We start from the raw sequence: 25,060 nt of genomic DNA on the forward strand, positions 1-25,060 counted from the left end.
GATAATTAGTTCTCAGAAAAATACATCTACCCTTTATCCTTGGCATTTCTTTTTTTTTTCAAAAAATGAAGCATCCTCCCCCCTGGTTAGAACGTATAATACCATATATAGCAATTTAATCCACTCTGGATTTTAAAAAAGAGCCTTGGTAGTACAGTGGTCTAAGGCACCCTGTTATTAAGCTGGTTATTAAGACCAGCTGCCTGCAATTACTGCAGGTTCAAATCTCGCCAAGGCTCAAGGTTGACTCAGCCTTCCATCCTTTCTAAGGTAGGTAAATTGAGGACCCAGTTGTGGGGGCAATAAACTGACTTTGTATAAATATACAAAAGAATGAAGGCTATTGCTTAGCGCATTGTAAGCCACCCTGAATCTCCGGAGCAGAGCGGCATATAAATCAAATTAAAAAAAAAAAAAAAAGGATTCCAAACATAAAATTTCCAATCACCAATTCAAACTAAAGTATATAAACATTCCAGTTACCAATTCAATGATAAAGGGAGAACAATAGTGATTAAACATAACAGTAAACGTGAGGTATAAACCAGAGCAATTCAATGCTAAGAACCAACAAATAAGTATAAAAACAAATACAGACACATTTTGATTGAACATGGAAAGACTTACAATGCTAGCAATAGTGAAATATTTCTTTGAAAGCTCTGAAGTTACGGCCACCAAAGGGGGTAGAAATCCTCTTGTATCTTTCTGATTAATGGAATCGAGATAAGAGCCACAAGTGAAATGAGATGAAGCACTCCTTTCAGTTTTTAGCTTCCAAACTACTTAGAATTTTAAGAGTCAATAAAGTCAGAGGTGGTATTCAGCAGGTTCTGACCAATTCTGGAGAACCAGTAGTGGAAATTTTGAGTAGTTCGGAGAACTGGTAAATACCACCTCTGACTGGCCCCGCCCCCATCTATTCTCTGCCTCCCGAGTCCCAGCTGATCGGGAGGAAATGGAGATTTTGCAGTAACCTTCCCCTGCCACGGCCACCAAGCCACCCCCACAGAACCGGTAGTAAAATTTTTTGAATCCCACCACTGGTCAATACCAATATCATGAAAGCAGACAGGAGAATACAAGTACCTTTTATTACTTTATAAAGTAATGTTCTAATAATACAAATAAGTGTAAAACCTACTACCTGAGTGTCCCAGAGGTGCTTTTTCAAGAGGCAACTGGACTTCCTGGTTTTTCTTTGAAGACTTTCGCTTCTTATCCAAGAAGCTTCTTCAGCTGAAGGTGAGAAGCTTATTGGATGAGAAGTGAAACGTCTTCAAAGAAAAACCAGGAAGTCCAGTTGCCTCTTGAAAAAGTACTTTTGGGACAAGCGTGACCTGGATGACTGAGAATTTCCATAGATTACTACCTGAGTAGTAGCAAGTAGCATCTCCCTTCAGTGAAGATATGACCATTCACATGTATATCGTTCTATAGAGATCTTGTCATTTACAGTTGCTCATGTGAAGGCTTACACACACAATCCTGCAGTGTATGGTCACTTGTATACTGAGGGCACTATATATTCTCCATGTAGGTAAGTCACCCTGTAAATAAAAAGACCACAACTTTACTGATGTCACAGCATGGCTTATGGGGGGAAGATTTGGTTATCAATGCTTGCATGTTAAACTAAAAATCTATAGAACAGAAGAGGTATAACATTGCTCCATCTAATGAAAGTAGTCAGATTAATGTCACATTATCTTCAGTGCCACCTCCAAAGACAATCCCAGATGGGATCCAACCAGCCGGTTTTACCCGGTTTGGGCAAACTGGTAGCGGCGGCTGTGGGAGGCTCCACCCACCCGCCTGGATGTCATTACATCCCATTTTTGACACTCTGTGCATGGACAAAAGGTCCTGTGCATGCACTGAGATATCATGCGCAAGCGAAGCGAGCGCATGTGCTTGCATTTGCGAACTGGTAGCCCTGGATTCCACCCCTGGATCCAACCCTTGTGTTGTAATATGAAACATAGAATTTAAGAGAAGTCTTCAGTGAACCTATGATTAGGAAGGAATTTGTAATACTTGCAAAAAGGGAGAGTATAAGTAAAAGACTTTAACTAGGAAAGAAGAGAAAATTTTAACCAATGTAGCTTTTCAGGCAAGTCATGCCTATTCAAATTCACATATATCAGGTAGGATAGAAGCCCTATCCTACCTGATATCAGCCTAACTACATCTTTTTCATTAGGATGAAAGCAGACGGCTGCCGGAGAACCTGGGATAGGGAGTACTGAAGCTTACTGAAGCTTCCTGCTGAAAAGATGCAGGGAATATGACAATGGACAACAGTTGTATCACTGGCAGTCATTTATAGCATTGTACTGGTGTAGAAGGTAGCAGGCTGTTTGATCTGATAACTCAATTTACATTTTCTAGATTTTTAGCAGGAATAGGCAATTTAATCTAACCAATCTTGGCCAATGATACATAATATCTGAAAGGTACCAAGTTGTTAACTTTTGAACTCTGTTATAGAGCTGCATTAAGAGCTTTAAATTTAAGGAGCTGATAGATATAAGGAAATATATCCATTTTGGTTGCCTAAAAATATAGTAATAATTCTCACTACCTCTAAGAGATCAATGCAAATTAAACGTGTGTGTGTGTGTGTGTGTGTGTGTGTGTATGTGTGTTTGTGTGTGTATGTGTATTTAATTCAATACATTTATATGAATGAATAATCCAGTGACTTGACAATTTTACCATTGCTGATATATTTCTCAAATACATTTAAGTATTGAGTAAGAGGTAGTGCAAGAGTATGTGTGTTGAAGCGCCATCTAGTGGCCTTCTTCAGCAAATACGTGTTTATAAGTTGCCTTCAATTGTGGAAGTAATTGACATAAAAGACCAGTATGGCTTACCTTTAGTAAACTGATTTTCAAACTCTTCATATGTTTCTCAAACAATTGAGCCATCAATTTTTTTTTTTTGCAGAAAAATGTTAATTTTCAATTCAGTTGTATTGATGATCTTAGAATTTTGATTAAGTATGTTTGTGGGTAGCTATTTCTATTTTTACTCATTTACACACTTAGCATAATGTCCACCAATAAACTGCAATGTAACACCAATATTTAAAGAAGTAACATATAGGCCTTTAACCTGAAACCATAGCTGTATCTAAGATGTAAATGTATAAAATGGAGTGGTCCCATCTCCAAATTCCATACTTCAGAGATTTGACATTTTGATATGAGAAGATAAAAATTCTTACATATTTTAAATTAATAATCACAATACTGAAGGTTTAAAAACTCTTGTCATATTACTTGCAAAGCAGGTGATAGAGACAATATATACATATCAGTTAAGTAGGTTACAAATGAATGATCTTTATAATTACATGCAAATTTTTTAAAAAATCAGAAATCAGTGAAAAACTGATCTCTTAAAACCAGGTTTTACTTGAACAGAATAATCCAAACCCTCCCATTCAACCCTAACAGAATAAAAATATGGGAGAGATAATGCATGGGCTGGGGGGGGCACATTTATCCCATATGCTTCATTAGGCTAATCAAAGTTCCAAGGTGGTGGGTCCAACATAGAAAATTTCAGGAATTATGACTTTTAAACTTCTGAATCTTAAAACTCCCTGTTTCCCTGAAAGAAACCCAGATGTTTTCCCTCACACTAGCTTAGTTAAAAGCCTAATAAAGCTGTGGATCTCACCAGGACTAGCTTGAAGCCAGGTTTTTCATGACAGCTCACTTTTCCTGATTTCCCACCAGAATCCCTTAATCCAGGGGTGAAATCCAGCAGGTTCTGACAGTTTCTGGAGAACTGGTAGTGGAAATTATGAGCAGTTCGGAGAACCGGCAGTGCAAATTTTGAGTAGTTCGGAGAACTGGCAAATACTACCTCTGGCTGGCCCCAGAGTGGGGTGGGAATGGAGATTTTGAAGTATCCTTCCCCTGGAGTGGGGTGGGAATGGAGATTTTGAAGTATCCTTCCCCTGGAGTGGGGTGGGAATGGAGATTTTGTAGTATCTTTCCCCTGCCACGTCCACCAAGCCATGCCCACTAAGCCACACCACACCATGCCCACCAAGCCAGGCCCACAGAACCGGTAGTAAAAATATTTGGTTTTCACACTGCCTTAATCTGAAACTTTTACGAAATAATTTGACAAAAGGCAGGTTAATCATTTCCCCCCTCACATTATTTGCATGAGTATTAAAATAAGTTCTTAAGTATCACTTAAGTCGTTCTTTCCTTGACCTCCATTATTCAGCTATCAACTTCATTCATTCATTTTCAAAGCAGTAGAGCAGTGCATAAATGGAGAAGGCTGCAGAATATATTAGGTTACCAAGATACTTCAGGTTTTATTCCAGATTTATGAAATATTTGCATTAATTATTTTGTGATTTTTCCAGCTGTCTTCTAAACAGCCTGTTCTACTTTTAATATACATTCTTGCTCCATACTCTCTGCCAATATAAATCTGGAATGGTATCCATAGACTTTGAGATATTTCTCTGAATTTATGCCTGCATAAATGGAAATAAAAGCTGTGTGCATGCCTGTTGGTATTTAAACCTTGTGGAGATGCAAAATATGCAGTTGTGCCTTTGTTAAGTAAATATCTGAAATCCACAAAATTAATTTCCTGGTATAAATATTAATTTACTGCGATTTCAACATACAATATAGTCATTCCAAGAATTTTTTTTCTCATTGAAGGTCAAGGATTTGCATTGGACAAAACACAGCTGATAAAAAATGTCAATCCCCAGATTTATAATTCTTCTAGAAGAAAATGTGAGAATGAAATTAGCGAAATCATTCATTCGGGGTCTTGTTATTTAGAAATAACTTTGCAGTAAGCATGGTGCCGATTCCATTCAAATGAATGATATTTTTTTCATGAGATCGGTTAGTTCACGGGTGTCAAACTCATGGCATCACGTTGCCATCACGTGCTGTATTGCAACGTTTTCCCCCTTCACGGAGCTGGAGTGGGTGTGGCCTGCATTGACGCATCTGGCCCGCAGGCCACCAGTTTGACACCCCTGTATTAGTTTATCATGTGAGATTTCATTTAGGTCCTATGTAAAAACCATTAGTAATTTAATGCAGTGAAGAGTCCATTGGAACACTGTAATTGTGGAAGTAAGTTTATGGATACATCAGTTGTTGGGCCTAATGATTGAAATGATACGCTGTCTACTTAAAGGGTATGTGTGCTTCCTTTAAATGCACTTTATATCCAATCTCTTTTTAGGGTGCCCGTGGCCCTCCAGGAATAGATGGGGAACCTGGTGTACCTGGACAACCTGGTGACCCTGGACCTCCTGGACAACCATCCACAGGACCAGATGGCATAGGCAGAGTGAGTGACAGTAGTAATTAACCCCATTTCCTACATGTGCATCTTGTGGTAAGGATAAACTGAATAATAACTGAGTACACAAACTGGTTTGCAAACGCATCATGTTAAAATGTAATTGTTTAGTTTGTCACAATGTACAAAAGGCTTCAAATCTGAAATGTTCCTGTTTAAAATGGATGACTTGATCTTACTGGTAGTGGTTGCAGATAATCCTTGACTAATGACCATCATTGAGCCTGCAATTACGGTTGTAAATCATGACAGTCATTAAGAGGGATACCAGGTGACTGTGGCCGAGTTTGCAATCTTTTTTTTTTTGCAGTGATTATTAAGCATGGCAGTTGTAAAATGATTGCTGCAATTGTTAAGCAAATGCTGTAGTCACTAAGCAAACACCGCAGTTATTAAACAAACACTGTGATCATTAAGCAAACCCATTATTCGCTATGTGCTTTTTTTTTTTTACCAGAAACTGAAAGTAAATTCAGATTTCTGGCAAAAGTAACATGAATGGCGGTAACATGATTGGGATGCTGCAAAATGACCATCAGTGTGGGCCAGTTGCCGAGTGCCCAAAATGCAGTCATGTGCTAACAGTAGGGTGGATGACATAACTTCGAATCCAGGTCATAAGTCCCTTTTTTGGGGTCTGTCATAACTTTGAACAGTTGCTAAGCAGCTGGTCATAAGTTGAGGACTGCTTGATTTTGAAACTTCCAGAATGCTGAAAATAACCTTTTCTTGAACTCAAAACAACTGTGGATAGGGCATGTCAACCTGAAAATTTTTTCAATTTGGAGCATTTTCACATACTCTACTAATGGGAGGATGAGTGTATCAGGTCATCCCTAACCCTTGCTGAACTGCCAGATTTTAGGGATAACATTTCATGAACTGTACTCCAAATTTTGTGACATATTTAACAAAATTAGACCTGATATAATTAATAAAATCATGTTCTGTATGTATCATTTTCCACCTTCTGTCACAATAAAAATCACAGTGTGAACTCAACTTTTGGATTCGTTGAAGAGTATATCGAAATCTTTTGGAAGCCACACACATTATGCATTGCTGTAGACATGTGATAAAATAGTGATGATTTCCTATGGACTGCCATCAGATTACTATTAATTGTACTGTACCTTTATGATTCTTGACATGATTCTTTATGATCTCATTCGCACAATCCATGCACATCAATAGACATTTATATTTTCTCTTTTCTCTATGTGAGATTTCAGAGGAAAGTGGAGGTTCCCAAACATTTTGCTGCAACTGTCACTGGGGATTTTTATAACTATTTCTACCTCTGTGCTCCCACTGCCACTGATTACAATCTTTCCGTATAGTTTTGGGCAATTTGAACCTCAATGAACCCATGGATCTTAGATGCAAAAAAGAATAGCAGAAATATTCCTGTCCTCTCCATTACTTCAGAAGAAAATAATCTTTGGAGCTGCAGGGTTGTTTCCTTGTGATTGTAAAATTTATAATTGTTATTCATAATGCTTAGGAAGAATTATGTCTTTCAGTGATACTCAATTTATCTGTGACATTTCCAGAGTTAGATCAACAAAAAAGAAGCATAAAATATTAGGAGTCATGCAAGACAAAGAGTATTTTGTTTGCATGAGCAGTTTCAAATATGTGCTTTTATTGATATTTAACTTGGGCTTTTGTGGTTTGCAGAAAATTTGGTTATTATGGATTTAATTATAAACCATTCCTTATTTTTATCACTCTTTGAAAGAGAACACAATCATCCTTATCGGACAGGTAATTTGTTTCAGACATTGGATAATTTAATTTTGCTAATTTCTCAAACTGCTGACCCTCAAACCTGTATGAAAAGATAATACGTTTTGTTTTATTAAATTTGGCATATCTTTGGAAACAAAAGTAGTCTGTACTATGGAAAATTCAGAGCTGAATTCAAATGATTACTAAACTTTGGAAATCAATCCTTAAGGAAAAACATAAAGCAAATATATATCCAACTATAACAAAACTTGCGTTTGTGTTCAAGGACTATTGAAATGGGTTGATAAAAATAATTTAACAGTTAGATGGACATGCCATAGCTAACAATCTGAATGAGGATCCAAACCACAGAGAAATGTAACAAACTTTTTTTGGTACATTTTAGGTTTAAAGCTGTCCTTAAATAGCAAAAATACAGTGAAACATTTTGGCTAATGCGCCCTTGCCTCTTCATAATTGTTACTGTGCCCTGAAACTAAAATATCCCTATAGAAATATGGCCCTTGGCTGGCAAATATTTATCAATTTGTGATATAATACTCAAACATTATAGTAAACATAGTTACACAGCTGAACTTGACTGAAATAATGAGGAGAGGAAAGTGGTAGATATGAACAAGAATTTCCCTATACAGTCATGACATTGGGACACTTCTGTTTTTTCTTCCATAATCTAAAGCTACTTTTTTTTAAGAATAAAATTTTAACAGCATGTACCGTTTATTCATTTGTAAAATACATTAATAAGCCTCGAAGAAGGTGAAGCATAATTTTTCTCGTGTTTTTAAAGACGAGGCCCACAAATGAACATCAAAACACAATTCAATCACTTTTGAATTTATCATTGCAATTCTCTGATGATGGCAGCAAAAATACCTTTCATATGTTTCTCGAATAATGGACTTTCTTATGTTTACAGCCATTTACATCTCAGATGGCAGGACAAGATGAGGCCCTTGCACACATGATGATGCCTGGTCCAGTGGTAAGGATATGAATTGATTAATTAATTAATGAAATGTATATGAAATAAACACTGAAAAAAATGAAAGTGGAACTGGATGGATCTTATAGCACAGTAAATTCTGTTCACGGTGCATCCCAACAGCTTTATACATTGTGGTAGAGCACTTGTCAAACAATAGGAGAGATGTATAAAATGGTTGGGGTGATCTGGGAACTCTATGAACAGTGGCATGATATATATACTATGTACATCAGTAAAACAAGTTCGAAGTATATTCTTAGTTGTTATATTTTTGCACCCCAAATGGCCACAGTTATTTTTGTAGGAGGCTTTTTAATACATATTTTGGTAAATCTGCTCTGTGAAACATGAGAAGATAAACTCTTCTCAAGGTAATGTTGACTCTAATTGCTATTGTTTCACACAAAAATGGCCAATAGCCAGGGATCGTGGGAGTTGCATATATATATATATATATATATATATATATATATATATATATATGTTTTTCTTTGAGCCAGGTTTCTCCTACGTAACCAAGATTTTTCTTTCTACAGCCCAAGTTCAGTGGAGTCACATCTACTCGATTCTGGGCTTTTTTCTTCTGGCAGCCAGCAGGCCCTATGCTGCCCTATGCTGCCTAGTGAGAGACTTATATAGATCTATTTCTGGCTCATTAGCCATCATCAGTAAGCCACACCCACATCTCATGTATCCTCCCTGTAAAGGTACAATATCTATTATCTTACTTTTTTCTTCCTTTTCGTAGGTTTTATGTGTGTTTTTCTTTTAGCCAGGTTTCTCCTACGTAACCAAGATTTTTCTTTCTGTAGAAAGAAAAATCTTGGTTACGTAGGCTATAGAAAGAAAAATCTTGGTTACGTAGGAGAAACCTGGCTAAAAGAAAAACACACATAAAACCTACGAAAAGGAAGGAAAAAAGTAAGAATATATATGTATGTATGTATGTATGTATGTAAAGAAAGAGGCAGACATCCTGTGAACTCCGGAATTTAAAATTTTAAAATTAAAAAAAAAATATATATTTTACTAAACTTTCATCAGCCATTTGCTGACATCGTCAGAGTATTAAACTACCATTACAGAGATCTCTGCCTTTATATGCCATTATAGGCATATAAAGCTCGCAGGATGTCTGCTTCTTTCTTTACTAATATACCTGCAACTCGAATTTTTAGAATAGTTTGAGATATATATATATATATATATATATATATATATATATATATATATATATGTAGGTCTTTGATTATTCGGGTCTTCTCCCACGTAAAATTGGAAGTGTCTTGGCGACGTTTCGACGAAGTCTCATTCGTCATCTTCAGGCTAGTGTTCTCGGCTTCGTGCTTCCAGGAACAATGTGAGATCGCAGCTGTCTCTTCCTTTTAACTGCTAGTGGGGGTGTGAGCTGATTGGGTGGGAACTTGGCTGTGTTCTGATTGGGTGGAGGTGTGTTCTGATTGGTTAGGGGCTTGGCTGTGCTCTGATTGGATGGGGGGTTGGTTGTGCTCTGATTGGCTGGGGGTCAGAGCACAGCCAAGCCCCTAACCAATCAGAACACACCTCCACCCAATCAGAACACAGCCAAGTTCCCACCCAATCAGCTCACACCCCCACTAGCAGTTAAAAGGAAGAGACAGCTGCGATCTCACATTGCTCCTGGAAGCACGAAGCCGAGAACACCAGCCTGAAGATGACGAATGAGACTTCGTTGAAACGTCGCCAAGACACTTCCAATTTTACGTGGGAGAAGACCCGAATAACCAAAGACCTACATACAAACACCCGCGAAAACCTGAGAAAACAAATATATATATATATATATATAATGTTTGGTGTATTCAGGTCTTTTCCTGTGTAAGATTGAGAATATCTTGGCGACGTTTTGATGAGGTCCCACTCGTCATCTTCAGGCTGGTGCCTTCGGCTTTGTGCCTGTGCGAGCAAAGCGTGATCGGAGCTGCCGTCTCTCTATAAATACTGGTGGGGAGGTGTGAGGTGCTGGCTTTGTTGCTGTGAGTGGGTTGTGTTGTTACATCTTGATTAGTTGATGGAGTTGATGTTTGCAGATTAGTTGGCTGTTTCGTAACATCCTGCATGAGTGAGATCTTTGATGTGTGCCCATTAGTCTTTTGTGTTTTAGTGACCTGGGTAATGGGCTGTGATATCCTGAGTTTTTTGATGTAATGTGATATCCTGAGTTTTTTGATGTAAACACCGGACCCAAGATAACACATGATACCACCACCAATCATCCTCACCAGATCCAAACCCAATCCCATCCCATAGACAAAATACAATTACCATCCAGAAGCCAGATCACGGCGGCATCACCAGTTGCTGCATCCCCCTCCGATCCCCACACAAAGCAAACTGATATATGTCATGAACACATGGCAAGACCTCAAACTCAGAGCCAAACCAAAGCCCGGGATGTGGCATCACAGCCATCTGCTCAGGACATTACATCAAAAAACTCAGGATATCACAATACCAAAATTCAGGATGTTAACACACAGCCCATTACCCAGGTTGTTAAAACACAAATGACTAATGGGCACACATCAAGGACCTCACCCACACAGGATGTTACGACACAGCCGACTAATCTGCAAACTAATCGGCAAACATCAACTCCATCAACTAATCAAGATGTAACAACACAGGCAACCAACCCACTCACAGCAACAAAGCCAGCACCTTACACCTCCCCACCAGTATTTATAAAGAGACGGCAGCTCCGATCACGCTTTCATCGCACAAGCACGAAGCCAAAGGCACCAGCCTGAAGATGACGAGTGGGACCTCGTTGAAACATCGCCAAGATACTCTCAATCTTACACGGGAAAAGACCCGAATACACCAAAACTTGCATATGTATGTATGTATGTATGTATGTACAGTATGAAAATTCTGGACTAGATCAGAGAGCAAAAAGTGAATTCTGGAGTGATATGTTGTCTAGCGCTATGTAATGCCACCCTATTCTTCTATGGTCCTCAGGCTATTTTTAAGTATTTATTGAGAAGGAATTAATATTTCCTCAAATATTAATCAAATAAACTGCTATCAGGACTAGGGTGACATGATAGTAGTGTTCTAATATTTGAGGGGCTGCCCCAAAGAAGAGAGGGGTCAATTTATTTTCCAAAGCATCAGAAGACCAGACAAGAAACAATGGATGGAAACTAATCAAGGAAAGAAGCAACTTAGAACTAAGAGAAATTTCCTAATGGTGAGAACAATTAACCAATGGAATGCCTTGTCTTCCAAAGTTGTGATGCTCCATCACTGGAGGCTTTTAAAAAGAGATTGGATAGCCAGTTTGGAATGGAACAGTATAGGGTCTCCTGCTTGAGCAGGGAATTGGACTAGAAGACCTTTCCAACTCTGATATTCTGTTATCCTGTTAAATGCTTTTCTGAACTTTTCATTCTGTAAAGTAATTTGCCATTATTCTGTGCTCTATGTGTGGTAAATGGATTATGCTTGCTCTTCCCATTGCAACAGCTTTCATAGATTTAGATGTTGGGATTGAAATTTAAAGTCAGAATTTATAGCCCAAGGGCTAAAGACAAAAGACTAAATATCTATTGAATTCTAGAAAAATGAAAGGTGGACAATGTTTTCCAATCAAGGGGTTGCACGTTTTTTATAAAATGAATTTTTGCCCCTGAAGAAGCAACCTTGAGAACATTTTGAAGGAAAATTTGGAAATCTTTATGCCAATTTTTCAAGGTAAAATCACATTTTCTAACTTTCACATTTTGCTATTTGAGAACAATTAACTTTTAACCACCTGGCTGTAGACTGTCCACCTTGGAGATGGATCAAGGAGTTAATGTTCATTCTAGTCCAATTCACTTGTATCTTTTCAAGAGCTATTTCAGTATTAAACTACAAAACACATATACAAATATGCATATACAATATAATTTTAATAGTAAAGTATGTTGTTAGTAATATAAAAGCATCTTATCACAAAAGTTGCCTAATTAAAAGGATATACATATTCTTAAACATTATTTTAAGAAATAAGAGTCAGGTTGACTCACTTTAAGTACGAACTGCATAAAATCTCAAGAATCTCTAAAATGTTAACAACCCAGTTGGCCTTTACCTTATTTCATGAATAGAAATGACACAAGGCAAATATTTAAGGTTTTGTTTGTTGGATATGTAAATCCAAATCTAAGAAAGAAATTGTATATGTATTGGCTGGCACTATAAAGGTTCAGGTATTTTATGTGGAAAAATTCATGTTGCTGTTTTTAGAGGTTATACTCAATAATGTATGAAACTTGTGAAACAAGAAAATATTAAATGTAATAGTAATAGTAGACTAGATCAGTCAAGGCGAACCTTTTAGACACCAAGTGCCCAAACTACATGCGCATACATGCCCAAACTGAAAGGTGCGTTCATGCGCGTGAATGTACACGTGCACGGACATATGCGAATGTGTGCATGCACAGACATGCACCTGCATGCATGCACATGCACAGACATGCACAAATGTGTGCATGCACATGTCTGTGCATGCGCATGAGTAGCCATGCACAGCAGAGACCCAAAGACCAGCTGGACGGTGGGAGACAGGGCATCGCAACACCAGCAATAGGGCAAGAGGTAAAATCTTTTTCTTTCGTGAGCTTCTGTTTTGTCGTTTGCAGGGAAACCGAAGCTCACGAAAGAAATGACATGGAGATCTGACCTGGGGCGATGGTGCGCGTGCCAGCAGAGAGGACTCTGCGTGCCACCTCTGGCACACGTGCCATAGGTTCACCATCATAGGACTAGATACTGACTATTGGAATTAAATCAATTTAATCAACTGGAGAATAGTAAGAGAGATTATAATGCAATATGATAACAAACAATATTTATTTTTATTCAGGTGACTTGAATGTGCTTTATATGAGAGAAAGGGAAAGCTCTTTAAATAATTGGAATCAAAATGTTCTTTCATGGCAATGTTTATGTTCATAAACTAGCTTTAATATTATTATATTTTTTGGGAGGTGTCTGTTCTTTTCTTCTTTGGGACTAAAGGCGGAATCAGAAGTTCTTAGTTACTGAAATATATAGAGTAGTTGTTTCACCTAAGGCTGCAATTTCTCTACTGACTTTCTTGGCATATATTTTAACAATTATATTGAAATTCTAATATATCTTTTTTCATAATTTTTTTTGCATTTTGTCTTTTTAAACTTCTTTTGACAACATGATGCCTGCATGGTGCTTTTCCGCACTAGTTCTCATTATTATTTGATTATATGTCCTTCTTCCTAGGGTCCTGTGGGTCCAAGAGGAGCTCCAGGTAATCATGGGAAACAAGTAAGTAACTTGTTTCAAAAAAAATATTTGAATGTAATTAAAATTATAATATACTGACTATATTTGGTGCCCTCCAGACATACAGGTCATGCTGACTTGTGGGTTATGGAAGTTAAAGCTGATGTGTTTGATGATGCCATATTCGAGTAGGCTAAATTATATTTACCATTAGGGAATAATTTTTGAGTTTGTATGTTCCATGTCTCCTCATTTTACAAGGTGGTGCCTGAAATAATTTGTTTACATTTTATTCTTCTTCACAGTTTAAGTTATATGCATGGGTTATCTTAAAAGTTGTTGAAATACACCAGCTTTATAACTCACAATGTAAGTTTAAGGTGCAAAAGGGATGGTGAGTTACAGGTTGCCTCTTGTTCTAGTTTTTCTAAATAATATATATATCGTACCATAAATGGCATTCATAGTATACAGTAATGATACCAAAATTGAATACTGATGTCATGATATGTGACCCAAGTACATACAGTAAGTCACAAAATTTGAATAATATTATCACACACTTTTCATTATTTACCTTCCTGGCTCGTGTCTGCCCTCTTGTTGTATTTATTTATGTCTGCTACACTTTTAGAGACCCTTTAGCTCTGCAAGCAAGAGATAAAAGACAAAAATAAAAGCAAAACAAATTAAATACAAAGTTACAATTAACACAATAAAACATCTATAATACGCAGTAAAAACCCAAGTCTGTGCAGGGACCGTTTCTTGTTTAATTTAACAATTTGTGATGTGAGGTGTAGTCTTGCATTTATTCATTCATTGGTTTGTTTATGCTTTTCTTTTTACAAATAGCTCAAGAACTACAAACATAGCCAACGCATCTTTCTCCTCCTATATATTTTAATTTTTACATTATTGTCATTGTTTTTATTTATTTTTTAAATTGTTTGCTGCCCAGCATTATTTGGTGATAATGGATGGCCATACAAGAATGAATGAATGGACAAATGGACAGATGAATGGATGAATGGATGAATAGATGAATGAAAAGAAAATGAATATAAGTAGTCAGCAGTAATGGACATATAGTTACAGGACCAAACAGTTATTAGTGAGATTTCATTCCATAAATGGTCCCTGGAACAACTCACTTTTTAATAATTTGAAGAAAACCAACAAAGGAGAAGCTGATCAAACTTCTGGAAGGAGGCTATTCCGAAACACAGGCACAGCAACAGCAGCACCTGTATGCCTCCGCCTCCTCATGTCATAGAAAGGGGGCTCTCTTTAGATATATCAGTCGAACAGGTTGAAACCGGTTGGAGAAGAAAAAGCCATTAGGACCTTGGTGTCAAGCCATTTGCCTTTTAAAAGTTAAATCCAGCACATTAAGAGGGATATGGGAAGAGGTCAGTAGAGAGTTAGGGTTTAGAAAATAGGTGTCACACTCTCATGTTAACCTATACCAGCTAACAATTGGAATGTTGCATTCAGGGCCAATTGAAACTTCCAGGGAGTTTTTGAAGCCCCATGTAGAGCACATTGTGGTAGTCTAGCCCAGAGAAGTAAATACTGAAGGCATTAGTCCTCCTTTAATTCCAGATAGAGCTAGAGCAGAACAATATTTCTCACCCCCAACCAACCAGAAAATTTCCCAATGAACTGCTTTTTCAGGGGTAGTGCTATTGTATCAAGAGTCATGACTGAAAACCTCAAAGAAACTTGAACAAAAGTTAACTTGTTTTGGTTGAGTTCAACTTCAGGTTCTTTTGTCTCACAGGCTATAGAGATGATGAAAGAATGAAATTATTTTTACAAAATTACAAATTAAGAAAATAGGATTATGGATAATCAATTCTGGTCCTAGGCTATCTTAATTCTTATAATATATTGCATTTATTTTTGTGGATTGTTTTCATTAATTGATAGGCTACATCATTGTCCTGATTTGCCTCATTACTAATATATATGCATCTGTCTGTCTGTCTGTCTGTCTATTTATCTATCTATCTATCTATCTATCTATCTATCTATCTATCTATCTATCTATCTATCTATCTATGTTTTAGGGTCCTATTGGGCCTCCAGGTGCTCCAGGTGAAGTTGGTGACCCAGGATCCATGGTAAGGTCAATTATGCACATACTACCTAGTGGTGGGGAAGTAGTATAATAGAGCTTTATAAGTTGTGGTATGTCACAATTTTTTCAGAAGTTATGTTGATCAGTCTGGGGAACAAATTTCTTATCAAAATAGCTGTATACAATTTTGATTGCTTAATTTTATGTTGTATTTTTTTTCTGCATTAAGCATTTTAAAATGTCATTTAACTTCTTAATGTTTTGTAAATGTGCATCTTTTCTCTACTAGGGTTCACCTGGTGTTCGTGGCCCAGAAGGTCCTCCAGGAAAGCCTGGTGAAGATGTAAGTTTTAAAATAGATTTCTTAACAGTGCTAGGCATGTTACATAATAATCATCAGAAAACATTTAGTTTATTTAGCAGAGCAAGGAAGCTTATGTCAAAGCAACTGTCACCCATAAAACATTTTTTGTAAAATAAGATTCTGTACCATCTGTTGAAAGGATCTTAAACACTAGCAAAAGAAACTTCTTTGGTCAGGAAGTTCTAGAGGGGAGCAGTCACTAAATGAAATCCTGTTTTTCACTTCTCTGTTTTAATCATAAAGCAAGCATTTATGTTAAAAAAAAAATCCCCTTCCTTCACCTGCTAACCTTCCTGTATGTTGAGATTCAACTTCTACCGGCTCAGAATTCTGGGAATTTTTTCCTAAGATGTCCAGATGATATTAAATTGAGGAAAGGTGGCATAGTCAACCATATAATAATGTGATGCAATAAATTTTGATCTAGTTTCAGTACTAAGTTGAACATTTTCAATACTAAATATTCCTTGCCTAAATGGGGAGGAAATCATTGTTATTTTATTTTACACCGATCACTGACATTGGTGGCTAAATAATACTGCAACCATTTTCACACATATGCAATGGTCCATTAAAATATGGAATATTGACCTACCCTTAGTTACATGAATACAGTGGGCTTGATCCAACACAGATTTTGTATTAGTGAAAAGTATAGCTGTTCCTGCATGACAAGGTGCCTGATTTTGAGCCATTCCTCGCAATCCATTGTAACTCAACTCTGAAAACTATTATCCTCTGGTATAATGTGGTATGTGGCACAGAAAATTATTATATAGAGAGAGTTTTCAATAAAACAAAATTGTGCTTTATGACAGTGGAAGACATATATAGTACTCCGAAGCATAATCTGCTGTTGGTTTTTAGTACAACCAACAACTGCATAGTGAGATAGCCTTCATTAGTAGAGCAATTGCTACATTCTAATATAACTTCATTGTCTATTGGAACCTTGACTTACCTACTATTGCTGATGTTTTCAAAGAAAAGAGATGTACAATTATTATAAATGACTAGAGAGTTACATTTAGGTTAACAGAAATCTTGGTTGGTAATAGTTACACATATTTATATTTATTTTTGAAAATATTGGTACAATATTCAAAATGCATTATTTTTGAAGAAATAAACTTTCAAGAGTTTCTCATGCCTTCAGGCTGAATGACGATAACATGTTTCAAAGAAAAGAAACTCGCTGTTGTGCAAGATATTAGAACACTATCTATTCATTTACTAAAGAAATTCTAGGGTGCCTAACTCACACAAGGTGATTCCAGGTGTCTTACAACATTAAAAACCACAACATGTAACCAACACCCTCCCTTCTTGGCAGCAGCAACCCAATCAGATCAACCTCTGCTTTTATTTTGGGGTTTTATGACTTTATTGTTTTGTTCTTTTAGGGTGAATCTGGCAGACCAGGACAACCTGGGGAAGTTGGATTTCCAGGATCTCCAGTATGTACAATTATCTGTTCTTCTGAACAAACCATATATTTAAATTTGGAATAAAATCTGTAAAGGATCCTAGGCTGCACTTACACAATGTATATGTGTCATCAAGAAGTGTACCTTTTTGAAACAAGAAAAAAATAAATAAAAGGCCTGTATCCTGTTAGCTTAATTTCTTAAACTTAGCTGGTTTTTAGAAGGTGCAAGAGATTTTATCTTTGGAAACTATGTTGTTAGCATAGGAAGGAGAGCTGGGGATAAAAGATAAGAATGAAAAAAAATATTCACCTATATTTCTTGACTAATGGTTTTAAATGTGAAAAACAACATGTAAAAGATCAAAAGATGTATCCATCCATATCCATAGAGTTTCAGTTGCAAACTGAATGTTAATGCAATGCACTCAGGAAATGCAACTAAATAGACAAAGAATTTTCATATGGAGAGTATCAGTATGTATCATAGTTGCTATCATATATATATATATATATATATATATATATATATATATATATATATGCTATACTAGCATACTTGCTAGTATAAGTATAGTATAAGTATATAGTATAGACTTATACAGGTAGTCTTCGACTTACAACAGTTCATTTAGTGAGCATCCAAAGTTACAATGGCACTGAAGAAAGGCACTGAAAAAAGATTTATGGCCATTTTTCACACTTACATCCATTGTAGCATCCCCATGGTCATGTGATCAAAATTCGGATGCTTGGCAACTGACTCATATTCATGACAATTGCATTCCAGGGTCATGTGATCCCCTTTTGTGACCTTCTCACAAGCAAAGTCAATGGGGAAGCCAGCTTCACTTAGCAACCGTGTTGCTAACTTAACAACTGTGGCAAGCAAGGTCATAAAAGGGGGCAAAACTCACTTAACAAGTATTTCACTTAACAACAGAAATCTTGGGCTCAATTGTGATCTACCTGTAATTATATCAGGATGAGCCAGAAGTTTTCTCTGTCGTCTCTATCCTCCGTGAAGAGGATCAATAGTTTATATTGATGATTTCTGATCAGCATGAAAAAAAGCATATCATACTAAGTATTATCATTAAACAAAATTACAGAAAAATATTTGTTAGTAAATTTCCAAAAGCAAAAATGTGAAGCAAAACAACAAAAATGTTAGAACAAACCAGTAGAAAAATGGCTACTACTGGTAGGTGTCACTTTGCCAGTTTGGTCAGGAAACTCCTAACTTTTTCTCTCATTGAACAGTCAATGCAAAATTATTATTCTCTTCCATTCCAAGTAAGTATGTGATCTGCTATCCTGTGAAATACAATACAGTAGCACTTTTGAAAGAATCCTATGATATAAAGGTTTTAGAAGAAAGCTTTAAACAATTCTGTTTTAAGATTGCTGGTTCAAAAATGGATTGTTTTCCAAGCAAACCTATAGAACTGTGCATAATAGACAGGACAAATTCCAAAGCTATATTAATTATAAAGATGTATATTTCCTGACCAATCAGGCAAAACCACAGTGGCACATTTTCTCTCATTGTTTTGCATATGCATTTAAATTTCAGAATTGAATGAGAAATGCTTAAAACTGGCCTTAAAAATCACTCAGGATGCCCATATTGTTGTGCAGACAGTTCTACATTGTTGAGTTAGGAATCTCACATAAATAGTCCCAGGTTGCATGTATATATAGCAGCATGCTTTGCTGCTATATATATAGAATAGGTAGTACCTGTCTCAATAGTAGTAATTGCAAGAGGGATCTTGGAGTCCTAGTGGACAACCACTTAAAAATATAAGTCAGCAGTGTGCTGCAGCTGCCAAAAAAACCAACACAGACTACATTAACAGAGGGATGAAATCAATATCACGTGAAGTCTCAGTATCACTTTTATAATGCCTTGGTAAGATTTGGAATATTGCATCCAGTTTTGGTCACCACAATATAAAAAAAGATGTTGAGACTCTAGAAAGAGTGCAGAGAAGAGCAACAAAGTTGATGAGGGGACTGGAGGCTAAAACATATGAAGAACAGTTGCTGGAATTGGGAAAGTCTAGTTTTATGAAAAGAAGGACTAGGGGTGACATGATAGCAGTGTCAAAGCACCTGAAGACAAGACAAGAAGCAATGGATGGAAACTAACCCAGGAGACAACCAACCTAGAAATAAAGAGAAATTTTCTAACAGTGAGAACAATTAACCAGTGGAATACTTTGCCTCCAGAAGTTGTGAGTGCTCCAATACTGGAGGTTTTTTAAGAAGAGATTGGAGAAGTATTTGTCTGAAATGGTATAGGTTTTCCTGCTTGAGCAGAGGGTTGGACTAGAAGATCTCCAAGGTCCCTTCTTATTTTGTTAAGCTAAAGAACAGCAACAGCTCAACTTATATTACTGCTAGGTATAAAAACTCCAAGGCCCTGATAATTCAGTTTTTTCCTTGGTGTGCTTCACCATTTATTTTATTTATTAATAAACCTAAATTAAAAGAAAAAACTTCAGATAAAATCCTTTGAAAACTTGGACAAATAAATAAACATTAAAAGATGCAAATATTTTTGAAGGTAATGACTAATCATTAATCTCAAGCCATTTCAAAGACCTGTAAAAGATAGGGTTTCTGGCAAGTTTTGGAAGTCAGCATATCTGGTGAATGATCTGCCCTGGGGAAAAATGAACAGAAAAGCTAAGACACTTAAAATCAAGCTGTTTCAGTTTGGGTAATGCCTTTAGTTGCTTTCTGATCAGATCACAGGAGAGAAGAGATCCCCACTTACTAAATGGTATTTTTTTTCCACACTCTTGAAGAAAATACGTTCAACTCTGTAGGAGCTAAAAGGCTTTCACAGGATATTGTACAACAAGATCTGCAATTTCATTTCCCCCCCTCTTTTTTGAGATTATCATCTGCTACTAACTTTGAAGCTTTTCAAAGTTATTTTTTATTTAAGCATAAGCAGTGAAATTTGGATATAATTTTGCATCCTGAAGCTAAGATTTTGTAATGTGGAAAGCTCAGGTGTGCATTATATTAATGCCAGAATGTTAATTTGTGGCTTCTACAAATGCCTGTTTATTTACCTTTTAAAGTTGGTTGCCTCCCTTCTTTATTTTATCTGTGAGCCTCTTTCCTTTTCTCCTTTGCCAAGTACCTCAAATCTTCTCCCATCATTCAATTGTTCTATAATTCTTCAGGGCATATGCAACTGTAGTATTCATATGTGATGTTTTCCAGTATTTGTGTATTTCAATCCTCATATTTCAATTTGTTACCTCTTCTTGCACCAAGTATTTAATATTTCCCCATTTTCATCTCATAAAGAACTTACCCTGTTTCTCCGAAAATAGGATCCAACCGGAAAATAAGTCATAGTATGACTTTTCAAGATGCTAATATAAGCCCTACCCCCAAAATAAGCCCCAGTTAAGATTGTCAGCCAGATGGGTGCATTTAGTACCGTATTTTCCCCCAAATAAGACCTAACTAGAAAATAAGCCCTAATGCATCTTTTGGAGCAAAAATTAATATAAGACCTAGTCTTATTTTCGGGGAAACACGGTAGTAAAAAAAAAAAGTTGGACTGGCCTTCTTCAATTGGTGTTACTTCCAAGATTCTGAAGGTTAAAATGTAATGGATTATATATTACCATCCTTGCATCTGGGAATTTAATAATTCTGCCCTTATTGTCTCCATTTTGAATTTCCTTGTCATCCACACATAGTCAAAAGAAGAAGAAGAAATCTGTATTAAATGCTCCTTATGTACATTATGCAGTATGTAATTTGACATATACTTCCAGGGATAAAGGAGATTCTTTACTGCACAAATGTGCTGGATAATTAAAAAAATGTCATGGTTAAGGTACTCGGTTCTCTCATTATTATGTTAAGAGGCCACTAAGAAGATGTAGAGAGAACCACATTTATCCCTGCATATCTTTCTTACATACAAAGCCCATACATGGTTCAAATGACTATTGGCAATTTGCATCTGTGGATAGATAGGTGGTACAAAAATCTATACCACAGGTGTCGAACTTGATTGCGTCACATGACGTACACAATGTTTTTTGCCTTTTGCAGAGCCGGGGTGGGTGTGGCCTGCACGTAACGCATCCGGCCAATGGGCTGCCAGTTTGACACCCCTAATCTATACTATGGGGTCAGGAAGGAGGATTTGACAGTAGTCTGACTTGAAATGAAGAAGTGTCTTGTTTCATAATATAATTGTGGATTTTCTCATTCTGTTTCAGGGAGCTCGAGGTTTTCCTGGTACACCAGGTCATCAAGGTCTAAAGGGTCCTAGAGTAAGTGTGAATATATCTTCTTTCTTAATGAAAGAGTTGACATGTGTTCTTTTGCAATTAAAAAAAAATCTTTGATTCTTTTTTTTCACTTTATTCGGTGAATATGGCTTCAAAATTATTTGTCTGTTGTTGTTTTTTACTGGATTTATATGCCACTGCAATTGCTGAGTGGATTTATATTTACATCACAGGGAGAGAAAGGACTTGATGGCCCTAAAGGTGAACTTGGAGCCCATGGATCTAAGGTAAATTTTGTACTTTTTTTTGCCATGTAGTAAAATAGTATTGTTCTATTGCTTCAACTTGTTATGAGATGCACTGTATACTTTTAGAGAAGTTATGGAAGAAACCTCATATCATGATGCATGATGTGTTTGCAAAAAAGTATGTCAAAAATAATTATTATTCAGAAATGGCATAAATCATGCAAGCAGCTAAGTTTAGAGCCAAAAAAAAGACCCTGGTTTTATCATGTAGTTACTTACTTACTTATGCTGTAGTAAGGGTAGAGAGAGAAAAAACAAGTATTCACTAGAAGTCACTCAGAGTTGGTTGAAATATGGACAACCATCCAAGACTGAGTGGCTGTGGTTTCCGACGTCCCGATATAGTCAGCTGGTGCCATCGCTGATTATTGGGGGCGAATCATTGGCCCCCACGGAAAGGGCTCGCAACTTGGGCATCCTCCTGGATTCACGGCTGTCTTTAGAAGAGCACTTGACGGCCGTGACGGGGAGGATTTTTCATCAGGTTCGCCTGATCCGCCAGTTGCGTCCCTTTCTAGATCGGGACTCTCTACACACAGTCACTCATGCCCTCATCACCTCTCATCTGGACTATTGTAACGCTCTCTACATGGGGCTCCCCTTGAGGTGCACTCGGAGGCTCCAACTGGTGCAGAGTGCGGCCGCGCGGGTGATTATGGGAGCGATGTGGAGTTCCCATGTAATACCTCTCCTGTGTGAGCTGCACTGGCTCCCGGTGGTCTTCCGAGTATGCTTTAAGGTTCTGGTTATCACCTTTAAAGCGCTCCATGGCTTAGGACCTGGTTATCTACGGGACCGCCTGCTACAACCAATAGCCTCCCACCGGCCAGTACGCTCCCATAGAGAGGGGCTCCTCCGGGTGCCGTCGGCCAAACAATGTCGACTGGTGGCCCCTAGGGGGACAGCCTTTTCTGTGGGGGCACCTATGATCTGGAACAAGCTCCCCCCGGAGATACGGAGGATCCCGGATCTGCGCACCTTCCGCCGCACGCTTAAGACTTTTTTATTTCATCAAGCTGACCTGGCCTAAATCTTCTCCCCTTTTTAAATGTAAATTTTAATTTGTTTTAAATTATGGGGTATTTTAAATTCAGCCAAATTATTTAATTCTTTTTTAATCTATTTTAAATTTTTGTATTTATGTGTTTTATCTTGTGGCTGTTCACCGCCCTGAGTCCTTCGGGAGAAGGGTAGTATAGAAATTTAATAAAATAAATAAATAAAATAAATAAACTATATAGATGTTGTAAATAAATAAAACAAGTAAATAACAAGTAGCCAATCAGACAAGATCCTTGAGTTCTTTATGTTTAGCAATAGACAAAATGACAATATTGAGCATTATTGGTTCTATTCAATAGAAGTAGTTCTAGGAGGGTTAAAATTGGATTTAAATAAACTCAATTCATGCATATTGTTACTTCTTCCTGATGAAGAAGAAAGTTTTAGTGTGATAGATTTACTTTATCCTTATGTTAATTTAACTGCTTTCTTTAATCTAGATAAAGCCAGAAAGAGCTATATGTTAAGAGTTTCATCAAAATTTGCATGTAGCTAGGTGACAAAAATATTATAGAGAAACGCACAGAAGGCTACTCTCAATGTTGCAAGGTTAGATGAAATTCACACATGAGAAATACTAGCAGAATGAAGATGTAACATTAAGAGCCATTTTCATCTGGTCCACAGCTGTCTAGCCTTTGGAATAACTAGGCTTTTAAAAAGTTTTCATTGGCAACAGTGGATACCTTTTAAAAATATAACCTTCCATTTGAAAAGAATTGGGATGGAATAAATTCCTGAGAAGAAGGAACCATCCCTTCTAAGATATTTAAATTTGTCCTCAAGAATCCCTCACTCTCACAAGGCCATCTAGTTTGAACAATACATTTCATGTATATGTTAGAAGATGTCATTGAAGGATCAGTAGACGAAGAAGGAGAAGCCATCAAAATGATATGACAAAACCTCACAAATATCTGATATTTCGCTTGGAATAATTTCCAACTATCTTCTATTTGGAAGAATTTGTATTTTACCGACAAATAAATCCAACACAAAAATAGTTTGTTGCTAAAGCGACTGCCTGTGAAGGCTCCTGGATTGGGGCTGAAAGGCAAAAGCAGAAGCAGTATGCTCCGTCCCACATTTGGGTAGACCAGGTTGCCCTGATAGACCAGTCTCACCGGAAAAAACAACAACCCATTTCTATTTGGGGTATATATTACATTTTAATTTCATTATACGATGAGGGATTATTGCAAGGTGTATTTTGCTTTTTGCTTTGTTGCTGAAATGTGGGCCCCTAAGTTTGAATAAACTATTTTTTTCCCCACTCAATGTATAGGGTGAATCAGGTCCATCAGGGCAGATGGGTGCAACAGGTCCTATGGTGAGTGTATCATTATTCACAATTATTTTCTTTTTTCCCTCCTGTAGTTTTTGTTATTATTGTATAACTATAGTTTTAGTCTAATTATTGACAAAATATCTTAATCCATTTTATTTCTTCATTCAGCTCTCTTGTTCAGTTGCTCTCGTGTTAGACCCCAGGGTCATAAAATTAGTTGGGATGGCAATCTATACCAGCTGCCATCCAAACTGTAAGAAAACTGAGCAAAGGGGTGATGTTTTTTTTTAATGTGGAAAAAGTTAATTACTACAGAAGCTATACTAGTAATTTATTTTCTACAGAGACAATCAGACAGATTGGGCCTTGAAGTAGTAGTAACTGAGAGAATGCAAGGAGATTTTGTTTTTGTTTTTTAAAAAACAAAGACAACATAACTTGCTTTCCATATACCAGGGGAAGAACTTTTTTCTATGAACTCAAGTCTCCCTCAGTTTCATCCATGACCATTGTTGCTATAGGGCAGAGGTGTCAAACTCGATTTCATTGAGAGCTGCATCAAGGTTGTGTTTGACCTCGGGGGGCCTGGCCAGGGGGCGTGGCCAGCATGACTTCACTTGTGTCAGGGGTGCCTGTGGTGGCTCAAGTGCTCTGCCAGCAAAAACGGGCTCCTGGACCCCATTTTCTGCTGCGACGGCTTCCTGCAACCATCTACCAGTGAAAACAATGCTTTGGGGCGGGGGGGGGGGGTCACCAAGCTCCATTTTCACTGGCAGAGGGCTGCAGGAGGCCGTCGCGGCTGAAAATGAAGCCTGGAATGGCTGTGCGTGGCCCTTCCAAGCTCTGTTTTTGCTGG

The 25,060-nt window shown here is 37.2% G+C and overlaps 1 protein-coding gene across 3 annotated transcripts in view; it reads left to right on the plus strand.

The window, feature by feature from the left end:
- COL5A2 (collagen type V alpha 2 chain) overlaps positions 1–25,060 on the plus strand; it is a 181,874-nt gene that overhangs the window by 100,466 nt on the left and 56,348 nt on the right. For all 3 annotated transcript variants that reach the window (XM_070938023.1, XM_070938874.1, XM_070939503.1), the window contains exons 7-15: positions 5,245–5,352; positions 8,036–8,101; positions 13,397–13,441; positions 15,472–15,525; positions 15,772–15,825; positions 17,250–17,303; positions 21,535–21,588; positions 21,780–21,833; positions 24,202–24,246. In XM_070938023.1, coding sequence (XP_070794124.1) covers positions 5,245–5,352; positions 8,036–8,101; positions 13,397–13,441; positions 15,472–15,525; positions 15,772–15,825; positions 17,250–17,303; positions 21,535–21,588; positions 21,780–21,833; positions 24,202–24,246 — 534 coding nt within the window. The remainder of the gene's footprint in view (positions 1–5,244; positions 5,353–8,035; positions 8,102–13,396; positions 13,442–15,471; positions 15,526–15,771; positions 15,826–17,249; positions 17,304–21,534; positions 21,589–21,779; positions 21,834–24,201; positions 24,247–25,060) is intronic.

Source organism: Pituophis catenifer, unplaced genomic scaffold, assembly GCF_029215685.1.
Source record: "Pituophis catenifer annectens isolate HBS135680 unplaced genomic scaffold, rPitCat1.0.hap2 SCAF_1, whole genome shotgun sequence".
NCBI classification, from domain to species: Eukaryota; Metazoa; Chordata; class Lepidosauria; order Squamata; family Colubridae; genus Pituophis; species Pituophis catenifer.